This window comes from Phodopus roborovskii, unplaced genomic scaffold (assembly GCF_943737965.1).
Source record: "Phodopus roborovskii unplaced genomic scaffold, PHOROB, whole genome shotgun sequence".
Lineage (NCBI taxonomy): Eukaryota > Metazoa > Chordata > Mammalia > Rodentia > Cricetidae > Phodopus > Phodopus roborovskii.
This window is the reverse complement of record NW_026126576.1, coordinates 5,044,087-5,059,926: the sequence shown is the minus strand read 5'-3', so window position 1 is coordinate 5,059,926 and position 15,840 is coordinate 5,044,087. Positions and strand designations below refer to the sequence as shown.

At 42.1% G+C, this 15,840-nt stretch overlaps 1 protein-coding gene across 1 annotated transcript in view; it reads left to right on the top strand.

Annotated features, from left to right (window-relative positions):
• Positions 1-15,840, top strand: part of Pdzrn3 (PDZ domain containing ring finger 3) — a 224,289-nt gene that overhangs the window by 192,349 nt on the left and 16,100 nt on the right. The window contains 2 exon segments of the mRNA XM_051203467.1: positions 10,341-10,588; positions 13,799-13,886. Of these exon segments, the coding sequence (XP_051059424.1) occupies positions 10,341-10,588; positions 13,799-13,886 (336 nt within the window).

Here is a 15,840-nt window from a genome sequence, read left to right as displayed (position 1 = left end):
CATTTGTCAGCCACATTTATAAATCTCTGAGAAAGAAATATAAACTTAACTTTATTTTTGATTCATGGTGGTTCTAAATCTTCCCCCATAGCCATCTCTGAAGTCAGTCATCCCGACTCACTTCTAATTGGTTCTCCGTGCACAGCCAATATTTCCCAGAATTCTGCATTAATTTCTCATGGTAGCCATTCAGTACCAGCATATTTCAGTGGAGACAACTTAGGATGTATAAGTTCTAGTAATAAAAGTTGTCTCTATTTAAAGGGAAGGGCTTCAACAAACTATGACTGTTTTGGAGGTTCAGTAAACATACATCATGTTAGTGTTCATGCAAGCCCTGTAATGGAGTAATCATATGTATTATAAATGATATTGGAGCTATGAGATTGAAGGTTGTGGTTTTGGTTTGTTGGAATCAGGGTAAACTGTTGTTTGGTTTTTGAGACAGAGATCCACATAGCCGGTGCTGGCCTCAGACTCACTAGATAGTTGAGACTAGCCTTCAACTCCTCAGTTTCCTGCCGTACCTCTTGTGTTTTGGGATTACAGGCATGTGCTATCATGTTTGGATAGATTTAAAAACAAAATCAAAACAGGACACAAAGTTGGTAAGGAAGTATGGGAAGATCTTAGAGGTGTTGGGAGAAGGGAGTGTATATGATCAAAACACACTGTATGAAATTCTCCAAGAACAGATCGAAAATTTAGAAATGATTTTCACACAAGGGAAAGGAAGGAAACAGTTCCCTCTCCAGCCTAAATTTCCCTACCAAGGTGTGCGGAAAGTGCAGTTAACACCAACAGAATTTGGGCAGGGTCCGAGAGAAGGCAAAGTTTTGTGCTTTAACTTGGTGACCCTTTCCCCCAGCACACACTGCTGTGACTACAGATCCACTCTTCTAAGGGAGCCTGTGCAACAGGGGTGACCTCCTACCTGCAGACGCAAGACCTTCCATTTCCTGCCTGGAAAAGGAAGAGGGGGGAAAAAGTGTAACCTTCTCTGTGGAAATCGTATTTAAAATGCACAGAATCACCAAGTGTGACATTGTTTTGAGCATAGTGACCATTAAGAGTGCCACAGTAATTTCTATGAGTTCAAGGCCAGCCTGGTCTATAGAGCAAGTGCCAGGACAGCCAGATTACACAGAGAAACCCTGTCTTTAAAAAGAAAAAAAAATGTGCTGCAATTAAAGTTGTAATCAAAGTTCCTAAACTCTATTTTCTTGGAAATTTTACATATATTATATGCATAGTATATAAAATGTAATATCATATATAGTATGATATTAAATATACTTAATTAAAAGATAGGAAGGAGTAATAAATAGATGAAGTGGTATACATGTTGCTATGACTATAATAATTGCTTCATTTTTTATAGATACTTATATAAACACTATATACTTTCAATATACACTGTAAAAAAAATCTCTATTTTAAAAAGCCATTTCCAGTGTAACTTTTAAGGGTCCTCAATGTGCTTTCAGTCTCAGTATGTAACTGTCCTCACTTCACCCTCCCAATCCTTCTGTGCACAAAGGTCCCCTCATAAGCATGTTGTATCACAGAACCTTTGAAAGGGGCTCTACTCCATCTGAAGTGTTCTCTTACTTGTCCTGTTTGTGCTCACATCTCTTGCTCATGGAAGCCCCTACTGCCTAGCACTTTCTCCTCTACCCCCTCCACATTCTCACTCCTTCATTCACTAGTGGCATCCTTAGAGTCTGTCTTCTTTACCAGGCTATGAAGTCTCCAGGGGAAGCTCCCACTTCTGGTTTTACTTGCCTTTAGGGTCACAGCATCATGGGTTATTAACTAAATGAATGAGCCGCTGGGTGTATAATAGTATGCGTGGTGAGTGGTGCATAGAAGATGCTCAGAAGTGCTAAATATCATTGCTAACTCAGGGAAACAAAATGTGGGATAGCTGCCAATAGGCATCTTTGTTTAGTCCAAAGAACCTTTAAAATTCTTACCATAATTCATAATTACTATAGTTTACTTAAAATGTTGGAGAGACAAGATGACGACTCTTAGAAAAGAGACAGGAACACACCTATCCCCTCCATTTCCAGCAGTCCACCTCTAGACGGGCACCAGGCTGTCAGCAGCTCCAGGGCACAGTGCAGGGTGTGAACTACAAAAGTGTGGTATAATACAACAACATTTTCTTGGAGTATCTTACCACAGTCCTTCCAATAGATGTTTTGCCTCGTGAGATGAACCACTTGGCTATGCAAAGTCAAAATGAGTGTCATTATTTCCTTTCTTTGGATGGAAAACAAAGAAAGACCAAAAAAAAAAAAAAAAAAACCCAAAAACACTGGTTGTTTGGGTTACCCTAGACTTTTGAGAAACAAATCCACAAGGGCTAGGAAATCGGTTTGCAGTAGCTCTTCGTAAGCTTTGACTTTTCCTGATATCCACTGGTTTATCACTGAAGTAAAGAGAGTTAGGAAATCTCATTATCCTGTTAAACATTTTTTAACACTTTTCTCTATGGTTCTGCCTCTCTTCAGGATTGAAGGACTTCTAAATGTGTGATGTTGCTCTTACTTTCCCCCTGTTTTAACAGATGACTGACATCACTTTTGTCCTAACTGCACCATTTTAATTGGTGTTCCGTCAGAAGAGCTCATAAAACACCTGGAGGGTGTTTGTAGGGCACATGCACATCGAGATTTGATGTGACAGCTCAGTGAGAAATGCACTGACAGGCAGTGTCAGAGTCCCTTTGCTTTCAGCCTCTCTGCCATTGAGCAGGCAGGGGCTGGGGTAGGAGTGGATATCCAAAACTACTGCTTATTAACCATGGTGCCATTATGAAAATGATTTCTGGGAAAAGTCATTAAACTGAGTCCACTGGATCCCATTGCCAAGCCCAGGCATCTGCACCAAGACACATACATAACAAACAGTGTCCTTTGCAAGGCTCTTTTCTCTTTACCCAAGCATCTTTTGATGTTGTTGTTGTTGTTGGTGGTGGTGGTGGTGGTGATGGCGGCGTGGTTTTTCATCCAAAGCCAGCTTCTCCTCTCCACATTGCTGACAAGGGTGCCTTTTCCTATACTTTGTACCTTTGGCTCAACACCTGAATGGCTCAGGTCAGATGATAACCTACCAGCCATGTGGCTCAGTGGTTACAATATGTCTGGTGCAAATCAAATATCAACATTCACAAGCACCTTAACATTTAGGAATTGCTTAGCTAACCTTTATTTCCTCATCCAAGATGCATGGGTTGTTAATATTACCTACTTTTTAGTGGGCCTTACTATGAAGACATGATTGTGACCATCATCTTGGCTGTCAACTTACTCACTTTAAGAAACACCTAGAGTGTTAGGGAAGCACACGTTTAGGTATGTGAATAAGAGTTTGCCCAGAGGAAATTAAGTGATAGAGAAAAGTCCACCCCGAATGTGGGTAGCACTATCCCTGAGCATTGGACTAAATGAAGAGGGGAAAGGGGGAAAGCTGTCTGAGCAATGGTCTTACCCTGTCAGTGCTTCCTGACCCTCCCAGATGTGAACAAGTAGCCTCCTGCCACCATAGCTCCTGATCTAAGGTCCCTGCCCCGGGACTCTACCTCAGACTGTCACAATAAGCCCTTTTATCATCAGTTGCTTTTTGTCCATTTTGAAGATAGCAATAAGTGAAGAAGCTGATCCAAGGATCAAATCACATATGTCAAGCAGTTAGTTCTGCGTGTGGCACAGAGCAGGCACTGGGGATGTGGGGTTCAGAATGTCAGACCCTCAGGTGGATCCCAGGACTCAAAACATGGATTTCCTGGGATTTCTTGGGTGATTTGTTTGGAATTTAGCTTTTCCATACTTTTGCCAAGTGGAACGTTTAGCCTTGTCAACTAATAACTCCTGGGTGCTGAGCCTTGGTCACTACTTTATCAGCACATGGAGGTTTCCTTCTGCCAATCATTGAAGACAATAATAAATACTCATGGAGCAGTTGCTATGATCCTTTAGTAATTTCTCTGCAGAGTCTAGTTAGTTCTATCAACACCCCGGTTAGTTGGGCCCTGCCATTAACCCACTTCACAGATAAGTACCTAAGTAGCACAGCCTTCTAACCAAGCACTCAGGCCACAATGCAAAGTGTGAACTTGACATTGACTTTAGTCCAGTGATACTCTGGCTCTTATGCATCTTCCTGAGGATCCATGAGGACCCTCCCTGACACTTAAATCATTGTAGTGACATAAATGTGAAACACTACTCAATGCTCTTTTTAACATTGTCTAAAATTCCTCACATCAACAGTTTTGTGGATGGAGAAATATTTGTGTGTGTGTGTGTGTGTGTGTGTGTGTGTGTGTCTTGAGGGTAGACTTTTTCTTTTAGGCAGCTCCTGAGGAAAACACCTAATGAGCTAAAAGTTTATGTAAGCTGTTTCTGAAAACAGCAGAAGTTTGCACCAGGAAGATGAAAAATGACAGAATGGAATAGTTGCTATAGGCATCACATGTGATGCTTGCATGGCTGTACATCTCCTCCTTTAGTGTGCCCACATGTCCTTTCACAGCTAGATGCAAAGCCAATAATGTTAACTTTTAAAACAGCAAAGCTCAGCTAATCTCAGCACTTGGAAGACTGTGGCTGTATGATCAAGAATGCCAGGCCATCTGGGGCAATGTAGCAAGACGGCCTCAAAACGTGAAGACTAGAGAGGTGGCAGGGCCCTTGCGTGGTAGCATGTGTAGGGCCTTGGATTGTTTATTTGCTTGTTTGTTTGCATCTCAGAAATGCTTTTGAAGTTCATCAGTGTCTGTCTTCTTGAAGACCCTTGCCAGCCCTTCTGTCCTGTCCTGCTGAAGATCAGTCTCCGGCCACTGTCTGATTCACCCCCCTGCCAAGCTCGCTGCTGACTGCTCAGCCTCCACCTTGAAGCAGTAGTCCTATAGAGCAGAGTGTCTGGTGTTTTTATTTCCATTGGGAATGTGTGGAGAGCTGGCTTTCTTCACCTGAATGTCCTTGCCTTGTCACTGGCAGTTCAGAACTCAGGGACAGGAGGCAAGTTTGTCCAGGCAGTCCTTTTTCTTTTTTGGTACACCAGTTCCTTTCTACAGCACATTCTTAGCCCAAAGCAGAGAGTATTGTGACACCATGTTGATCATAGGAAGCAATGATCCTATATAACTTGTTCACGGACACTTTCCACTGAGTATCCATGTGCTTTACGGTAGAGCATCACTCAAGTAACGACCAGACTGATGGGAGATGGGGCCATGGGCACACCTTGTTCCCAGTGCCCTTCAGTAGTGTGAAACCATGTGCATTTGGAGCACTCATCAAACATGCTGAATTTAATGGACATATTTAAAATGAGATTCTGTGGTAATGGTATCAAGGCTAGATGCTAAAGAGAGGAATGATATGCTGATCGAAACAGGATTGTTACTAGAGAAGGAAGCATTTTAAATATTTAAGGCATATTTTCAAGAATGTATCTGTACGATTTTTAGTACCTATCATTTCAAAATACATCAACTAATTATTCAGTGACTAGACAGATATATTCTTGTTTAGGAAAAACGTAAATGATTAAAAGGCCCAGTAGCTAAGTTAGGCACAAAAAGGAAGTATCCACTAGGGAAGGAGCTCAATGGCAGAGCACTGACTGTGCTGATCCCCAGTACTACATAAGAAAAAGGTTACCTAGGCCACAAACTCATTGGTGGAGGACACTGGAAAGAAATAAGGGGTGTGGGGTGGAGGTTGTAGGTGAAGAAATTTTTAAGCAGAGTTTAGAAATTCCCAAGGATACTCTCTGAAGTGCCTATTAAGAGTCCAAACTATCCATGTTCCAGTGTTACAACATAGGAACCCAGATCTATTTAAGTGTAATCTAGGGGTGTGTGTGTGTGTGTGTGTGTGTGTGTGTGTGTGTGTGTGTGTGTGTGTGTGTGTGTGTGTCTTTCAAGGGTAGTGCTATTCACAGCAGCAAGATCTTTAAACACCATTTGTTTTTCAAGGCTCATATTTTTTCTTAACTGCCATAATGCCTACATTTTAGAGAAGTCGCCTTCTTCCCCTCCTTGAGCCCTGAAGCAGATCATAAATTTGAAATAAATTAAGACACACAGAAGTTTTCTGAATTAAAAAAGAAAAAAAGATTTTTTTCCTCTCACCATGTAGCTTATCATCAACTCTTGATTCAGTGGAATCAAAGATTTAATTAGTTTGAAAACAGAGGTATGATATTTTATAAAATGGATTCGGTGCCCCTGTATTTAATTAAGTGATCCCTATAAAAGTTGGAGTTTAGCCAGGGGCACAATTTATAGCAGTTCAGCTTTAAAACTACATTAGCATTTTACACTGGGGTTATTTCCATGTGTCATAGAAATAGAGGTGATTGTGATAGGCTTATCTGAAGAAACCCAATGGCTCCCCATAAAGAGATACTTTCTAAGTTCAAGAGGGTAAGACATGTCTTTTGGTCTTTTGTTTGTGTAATATTTCAGTTGCAGAAAATGTTGAAAGCTGCATTGGTTCCATGGTTTTGTTTTTAGCTTTATTTATTCACTTTGTCTGTGTGGTAATGCAGGTACATGCTTGTCATGGCATGAGTGTGGAGACGAGAGGATAATGTTCAGGGTTGGTTGTCACCTTCCACCTTGTTGAAGCAGGGTCTCCTTGCTCCTGCTGCTATGCAGTATACTCCAGGCAAGCAATTCTCTTGTCTCTGCCTCCCATTTGACCATGGGAGTTCTTGGATTACAGATGCACAACACCATATGTGCTTTAAAAAAAAAAAAAAATGGGTACTGGGGATCAAATTTGGGTCATGAGACTTGTACACCTAGCACTTTTACTCTCTGGCCCACCCCTGGGTTTGGAGGTGACACTATATGACAGTAGTAGGCAGTGATATTTCTTGTGACAATTTGTGTATTGGGGAGGCAATAATCCTAAGTCTCTGGGATATATGGTCTCCAGAGCCAAATCAGACTGCCCCTGAATTGTCTGAGTAAGATGCCATCTGCCAAGCACTCTTCTGGCCATTTCTGAAGTAGCTCCCATGTACTGTTGTTTTATGCTCCCTAAGAAACACTTCCAAAGACAGTCACACAGCCAAGAGACAAATAACCCCAGCTAATACTAGCTGATTGAGCGGATGACTAAAGATAGATGAGTTGTCAGTGGACTTCAGCCCCAAATGGATTATCCACCAATTCTGTATTTTTGCCATGACCAACTATAGAAATGACAGCCACAAGTACCTCTTTCTAAGAGCAGTAGCTTTCTAAAGGCTTCATTGGAGCCAGAAAGGGACCCTTCTATGCTCTGCTCTCAGCATGACTCGCTCTTGTCACAAAAGACCTTGCGCTAAAGGACCTCTTTAAGGTTCCTTGGTGTCATGTCATATTTTCAGTGGTGCTGTTTGCCCTGAGATACAGTGATTGGATTTTTCCATAATTGCACCTCATCCCCTGGGGGTGGGAAGGTGGGAGAGTTTAGGTGAATAACTTAGGCGTTTAATTTATAATAAAGATAAACTTTGCAATCAGCATTTCTTGTTCCAAAACATTCCATTTACTTGGTTTTAGAGCTGCATAAAGTGTTTTAAAGGCAATCTGCTCAATTGGGCGAGTTAATGATATTTAATTTGACTGGGCCAAACGTCACTGGGTGTGCATTCCATCCCTAATCGCAGCCATCATCAGCACCGTCGTGTGTAATGTAGATGCCATGCTAATCCTGAGAATAAAGGTTGTCATTCTCGGTTGGCTGCCAGCATGCTCCAGAGCCATCACCTCACTAAGTCTCTCAGTGATGTGATTGCAGGATGGCAGTGTAATAAGTGTTATGTGCACGAGGTAATTCAAAACAAATTCGGCTGCAAAAATGGATCGTCTAGGATAGTAAACTCCCGCCTTGTCTCATTGTCTGTTAAAGGAATGTAATGATCCTGAAAATACCTTGTCAAGAAACTTGTGTGGCAGGGGTCAAGTCCTCTGAAATTTATCTGTTGCAGCCCCCACTCCTTACCCGTGAGAATCCCAAGCTGAAGCTTGAAAAGGTTTATGCATATATTGTTAGTTTAGGAACACAAGATGGGCAGGAAGCTGGAAGCCTTTCAGTAAACAAAATCCCTCTTGAAGCAACCTCACCAGGATGGAGCCTGATGAATGTGGTTTGTGGATCATTTTCTCCTGGGAAAGCGACTATTGTGGTATAGGCTGACCTTCGGCGCTGGTATGTTACACTATTATGTATATTATCTTAAACTTCATAATAATCCAAAGAAGCATCACATTGTAATTAAATCTTCCTCCAAGAAGGATATAGACCCCAAATTCTCAGCCAGGATCCCACCTCTGTCCTGACCCTACAGTTATATCTCTGGTCACCCAACCCCTACATGTAAGAGAAGTCCAGTGACTTCTCTTTTGCAGGCATGAACTTGAACGGCTGGGTGGGAAACCACATGGCACTAGACTACTGCACCCTTAGGCACAGGTGTCAGAAGTCCTTTACAGTGAAAGCCAGCCTTAAACAGTGGTGACTTTCTCATGTTTCATGGAAGGGCATGCATTTCTCAGACACAGTGCTAGACCAATCTGTCTCTGTAGCTAAGTAGAAGACATGTGGCTGGTACCTCACAGTTAAATTCAGAAGACCCCACCCTCCACCCAATGGGCTTTTAATCACTGAGTCTATCAAAACATGGGAAAGCTCTTAGTTTAGACTGATCTGCACAGGTCCTTCATGTATCCCTCTTTAGATGTCATATAAAGTTCATGTGGTGGTTTTAGCACAGGTTTGTGGAATTTTTATATAAGTAAAGCCTTCTAACCATTGTTGTATAGAAATAAGCTGATGAAGATACAGCCCTCAAGGAAGCATGTCCACAAATGCTTTCTACATAGAAGACCATTTTAAGGAAGTATTGGAAAAATACATATGTCTACTTTTACAGTATGTCCCTGAATATTAGACCTACTTTTACAGTATGTCCCTGCATATTAGACCTATTATGTTGTTTTGGGCTATGGAAATTTAAAGTCCAAATCAAATAGCTTAAAATCTAGGAAATATATTACCAGAAAGGATAATTGTCCACCATGGTTCATATATTAATTTGGCTTCATCAGTTAGTTCTCCACATGGTCCTAGGAGGCCACCACATGCAGAGTGGCTTGCCTAAAATCCAAGAAGGACTGCTGCACTAGTCCTAAGATCTAGAGAGAGAGAGAGAGAGAGAGAGAGAGAGAGAGAGAGAGAGAGAGAGAGAGAGAGAGAGAGAGAGAGACAGATTAAGAATTCCTTCTAAATACAACTGGAAGACTCCTACATTCTAAGTTCCCCCCTCTTCTTATTCCACTTAGTTGTATATTTCTTTTTCCTCTCTTTCTTCTTTTATAAACTATAGCATCTTTGTGTTCACTTCCTCTGGTAAATGGTCTGGTAATCATATGTAACTATATAGTTTACAGACACCAAATATTATACAGACTCCATTCAAAATTAGTGTATGTCAGGATGTATCTTAGAAGGAGTGTGCTGCAGCCAGAGGAGGACATCAGCTGTATTGTCCTGTCACTTATTCCCTTGAGACAGAGTCTCTCACAGTTTCATCTTGTGTTAGCTGTGTGGAATTAGTGGTCAAAGGGAAAGCCTTTGACCCTGTGTCTTAACTCAGCCAGCAATTTCCCATGGTTTCACATGTGGCATCCTGGGGTGGGGGCTATCACAGAGAGAAAAGAGAGATAAACATAGCTTTACCCTTTCAGCCCCCTAGAACAATGAATTGATATTAGGCATTCAATAAAGAGAAACATCAGGACTATGGAAGTAGCAACATGCCATGCAAATTGAAAAATGGAACAACTGAAATTTCAGCTAGCTATTATTTGGTCATTGGAACGCTCTCTTCATTTGTAGTGTATCTACCTTTAGCTAGCCTTCAATCTGCTATTTGCTTGATATTTGCTGTGGACTTTTTAAGGAAAATGAAGACTTGACACAAACTGGAAAGACTACACACCATGAAAACAAAATAACGTAATTAATTTCTAGTTAGTTACCATTCCCTGATGAAGACTTGGAGCCCAAGGCTGCTCTTTTCTTCCATGGTGAAGATTTGTAAATGATGAAAATGCATTAAAGACATTCTGGTTGGAGGCCAAGGCATCCTTGCTGTGTGCTTTATTATTTAATGCCCGATCTATATACCTCCACTCTAGCCTCTTTCCCCACTGGCTGCTCTTTGGAGAGAATCTAAGTTCTTTACACCTCGAAGCCCTCAAAACACTTATCAGATCTCTCCAGTTTCTGCTTTATGATAATCTTCCCATTCTAATTATGTCTCAATAGGTCAACGGCAAAGACTTATCCCGAGCAACTCATGACCAGGCTGTGGAAGCTTTCAAGACAGCCAAGGAGCCCATCGTGGTACAGGTGTTGAGGAGGTCACCTCGAACCAAAATGTTCACGCCTGCCTCAGAGTCACAACTGGTAGACACAGGCACCCAAACCGACATCACCTTCGAGCACATCATGGCCCTGACAAAGATGTCTTCTCCCAGCCCACCTGTGTTAGATCCCTACCTGCTGCCTGAAGAGTAAGTATCCTGACCATCACTTGTTAACTTGCTACATACGACAAAGGACTCTGGGAAAATTGGCTTTTTCCTTTCCATGGGGAGAAAGAAATGAATGCATTTTATAATTTTCCTCCAAGTTGCCTGTGTTTAACTTTACTGTTTATAGAGGCAATAAATCGAGTCCTGCTCAAAACTGCTCTGACATATTAATGACTTTATTATAACCCTGGAGCAGAGTTATTCAAATTATATTCTAAGAACAAAATTAGTTACAACTGTTGTAAAAGTTGTGTCAGAATAAAATTTAATCACTGCAAAGGGTAATTTGAAGATTTTCTCATTACCACTGGAGGGAATGCTGATATTTGTTTTACATAGGCAACAAAGTAAGCTGTTGAGTACAGAAAGTGCCCTGGAGGTTGTGCACTCTGCTTCCTTGGGTCTTATTTCAAACCTGCACCCATGCACTAAACCCAGACCCCATATTAATAATTACTGCCATGTACCAATTTTACAGTAGCTGTGGTCAAATAGACCTCAATAGTGTCTTTCTTCATAGCTCTACCTCCTATAGAAGGCATGAAGCAGTTCAGAGACTTCAAGTCACATAGACATGGTGCCCAAACTAATTTCTGCTGTGGAGTGGAGTCATTTTGCTTTATTGCCCTCAGCCTAATTTTTTTCAATGCTGCATTAAAATATAGATGCAAGTCATACCTGTTTCATAGGATTGTTTGAAGGAGTAAATGAAAACAATGTGTGCCCGGTCATCTGATAAGCCTTCGATTAAGTGGTGGCAGTGACTGCTAATTCAGGAACAAGTCAATAGTGAGAAAGCTACCAACGTCACTAGTTTAAATATGCCCAACTAAATTTAGCCTTTTCCCCATGTAACCATGTAATCTGCAGGCACAGGTTCTATAGCTGACACAAGGTACCCCTGTCTTTTCCCATCTCAGCTCCATCTGGGTTCAGGTAATTACCTGGATGCATTATTTCAAAGGCATTTTCTGCTCTTGCAGAGAAGCCTCTGAGCCATACCTGTTGGATTTCTATTAGTCATCCAGTAGCTGGAGTACCCACACATCTCCTGTGGTTCTGTCAAATCCCAGACAAAGGCTTGCCTTTCATCTCGTGGGTTTAGTGGTTAGCTGTCATCTACAACCAGGGCTAATTCCCCCGTTGACAAGAGTGAATTCTAGTGCAGCTGACAGCATGAAAAGGGAGAAGACAGGGGCTTCATGTAATACTCACCATTCACACAGTGTGCAAGCTTGCAAAGAACTGTCACCTCCCTTATTTGCCCATAGAGACAGGGTACCATAGACTGAGGACATGTTCAGTGCTCCCTTATTTACCTACAGAGCAGTGGTTCTCAACCTTCCTAATGCTGTGACCCTTTAAAACAGTTCCTCGTTATGGTGACCCCCAACTATAAAATTATTTCTACTGTTATGATTCATAATGTAAATATCTGATTGCAGGATATCTGATATGTGACCTCTTTGGGGTCACAACCCACAGGTTGAGAAGCACTGCTGCACAGATTGGTGCTACAGAGACTGGGGCTGTAGGCTGAGGACCTGCTCACACCCCCTCGTTCACCTACAGAGACTGGGGCTGTAGGCTGAGGACCTGCTCACACCCCCTCGTTCACCTACAGAGACTGGGGCTGTAGGCTGAGGATGCTCACACTCCCTCGTTCACCTACAGAGACTGGGGCTGTAGGCTGAGGACCTGCTCACACTCCCTCGTTCACCTACAGAGACTGGGGCTGTAGGCTGAGGACCTGCTCACACTCCCTCGTTCACCTACAGAGACTGGGGCTGTAGGCTGAGGACCTGCTCAGCATAAGGCAGTGGCACTGGTGGGAAGTCAGGGCTACCTAATCTCACCTCTCAGCCATGACACTGATGTGTCCCAGCTGAGCCTGGGAAGCATCTGGCCCTTTCCCTGAGCATGGCCTTAAAACCAGTTACTCGACACTATAGACCAGACCTGCTTGTGTTATTGATGAGCCCTTAAGGCCATGTGTAACTCTCAGATGGTGAACTGTCAAGCGACAGGCTTTTTAGAAGCCAAACCCCTAATTTCCTCTTATGTCTAACTAACATGACATGACTTATCCCCTTGAGGGAACTTGAGAAATGTCACAAAGTCCAGAGGTCAGGCCACAGCAAGACTGAATGTTGGGGTTGAGCAGGGGGTATTAGGTTGATGACTGAAAGGCCAGAACTTCCAACAGGATCCTCAGGTCTAAAAGCCCCTTAAGTGCAGGCAGTATATATTTGCCTGATTGGTCTGGAAACAGAAGGCCTGCCCTTCCACCCATGTCTGATCTATTGTTTCAAAACTAAGTGGCTGGGAGGGACTGCTCGAGGCCCTTAATTGCTACCTGACCTGTAAAAATGTGGGGCTTTGGGTCCCCAGCCCAAAGGCAATTGGAGGCAGGAGCTTTTTATCTGCATCTGGTGTGCAACTCAAAGCTCCTCCAGAGCCACTGGCCAAATGTGTTTTAATTCCCATTTCTGTTGTTCCTAGAGGTTCCATCTCCTCCATTTCTAGGTAATACTTGGCTCAAATTGTTTTACTTGGGTTGTTCAAAAAAACAAAAACAAAAAAAAAAAAAAACTTTCAAATAGGATAAGGGTTGTGTACACACACGCACAAGTGCCCATGAGTACTGACATCTATAAGCAGGTATACATCACACACATATGCATGGCAAATATATTTCTCACTAGGGGACCAATGCAAAAAAAAAAAAATCCAGCAAATAGCTTAGCAGTTTCCATCATGGCATTTGAAATTAGTCACAGAAACCAGCACACAATGAGAGTTGCTCACATTTGAGCTTTTACCATTGAGATTAAAAGTAAACAGTGAGACACAGTGGCAATGAACACAGACTAATTGCATGTACTCAGGATGAATCCATGAAGGTGGGCTAGGGGAGGGACTCTGGAAACAACAAGGTCTATACCATCCTTGTCCTGCTCTGTCACTCTTTCCAGAGGAAGTTAAACTTCACCAAAGTAATGGGTTCCTTATTTCTTTTGTTTTGAGTGTCTAGTATGTTTGAGGGTAATAACACTGGGATGGAGGCGTTAAGAGCTACATCCAAAGGGAAAGGGATCTGGAAGGGATCCTGTAGTGACAACAGATGGGGACAAGAAAAGAGAAATTATCCAAGAATCGGGATCTTGACAGCCTTGTGTCCCTCTGCAGGCATCCCTCATCCCATGAATACTATGATCCGAATGACTACATGGGGGACATCCATCAGGACATGGACAGAGAAGAGCTGGAGCTAGAGGTAGGAACCACATGCTGCTTGTTCTTAGGGAGCCTCCATTGGCCTCATAAAATGCTAGAGTTCTGTACAAGCGTAAATGGATGATAATGAAATTATCAAAATCTTGAACCTCTTAGTAATCCCCCCCCTCCTCTTCAAAAGGCACAGTTCAGCTTCTTTTCCTCCTTCCATTAACTCAAGACAGAGCCCAATGCAGGCTGTCAAAAGGAGGTCCTAGGGACTGGGAAAATGGCTCAGTGGGAAAGTGCTTGCTGTATAATAAGTATGGGTACTTGAGGTTTGGATCCTAGCACCTACATAAAAGCCAGGTATGGTGGCATGTGTCTATAAGCCCCAAAACCACAAGGAGCAGGGACATAGATCCTGGAAGCTCACTGGTCAGGAAGCTTAGCTGAATCAGTGAGTTCAGAATTCAGCAAAGAAACATTTTCAAAATATAAAGTGGAAAACAACAGAAGACATGTGATGTACATAACCCCACATGTACATGCCCCACAAGTACACACATAAACATACATGAAAGGAAGTATTGTCAGCCTCCTTGCCTTGCTATTATTCACATGATCACTACTTTTTAAATTTATTTTTGGAGATTATAATATAATCACATCATCTTCCCTTTCCTACTTCTCTCTTTCAAATGGCTCTTTTTTTCATTAACTGTTGTTACATGGAGTGTATGTGTGTGTGTGTGTGTGTGTGTGTTTACTCCTAAATACATAAATACAACCTGCTTGATTTTTATACCATTACTTGTAGTTGTGTTGTTGAAGCTGACCCTTGCTATTGGATAACCAACCAGTGTGCTCTTTACTGGGGAAGGATGTTTCTCCAACTCTCTACATTCCTTACTTGCCTGTGTTCTCATGCATGGTTGCAGCCCCATGTTCTTTCCTTCATCCACCTTATCAGGTCTTTTGTCATTTGTTAAGTTCATTTTCCATCAGTCATGTTGGTGAGACTTTTTGGGTTTGGGTTAAGCCTCTAAAACTGCTAGGAATCTCAGTCTCACAGCAAACACCCTGTTCCTCTGGCTTTTACAATTTTTCCATCCCACCTTCCACAATAATCATTTAGTGTTGGGTGCAGGAATTGTTTTGTAAATGCATCCACTGGGCTGAGGCTACACAAGGCTGCATTTTCATTAGCTATGGTTTTCTGTAACGGGCCCTATCTGTTGCAAAGAGGAGTTCCCTATAAATAATTAGAGTAGAGTTTTGGGTATTGTGCTGGTTGAATAACATGACAGTTATAGGTTCTCCTCAAAGATCTGCAACTCCACTAGCGCTGAGTAGTTAGCTAGGCTTCCAGTGCTGGGAATAATTTCCCCATTGTTGAATGAGCATTAAGTTCAATTAAAGAGATATTGGTTATAGCCAAGGTGTCCCTGCCATTACTGCACCCTTAGGGTGTGCCACTTTTTACTCAAAAACAAGGTGATAAATAGAATGACTGAATGTAGCCAGCTCCCAACGAAAATGATCTGCTCCCAGATGCCATTACTTTACATTTTCCTAAAGTCCTCTTGACATTGACGTCACAAAAATCCACAGCTTTCCCCAGGTATTATAGTAGCCAAAGAGTCTAGATGTCATTCCCATTGTCCTATGTTGAGTTTTAAAATACTTAGAGTTCCACATCTCACTTTAAATTCTGTCATGTGGTTCTTTACACTTTGGGAAAAGCAATGTGTCAAATTTCATTATGTGTGTGTGTGTGTTTTTTTTTTTTAATTCAGAGTTTACATGGAAATTAATTTTAGAGAGCAGGGTCACAATAGCAGATGATACTATGAGGTAAGCCCTTTGGCCTCATGTGAAAGTCAGCCAGAGGAAACCCATCCATTTACATTTGATCTACTCTCCTGGCCAACTGCTGTGTAATCCAGACTGCCCTGCTGAAGAACACATACTGTTTAGCAGCAGTAGCTTGTTTCACAAAAACAGCTTGATAA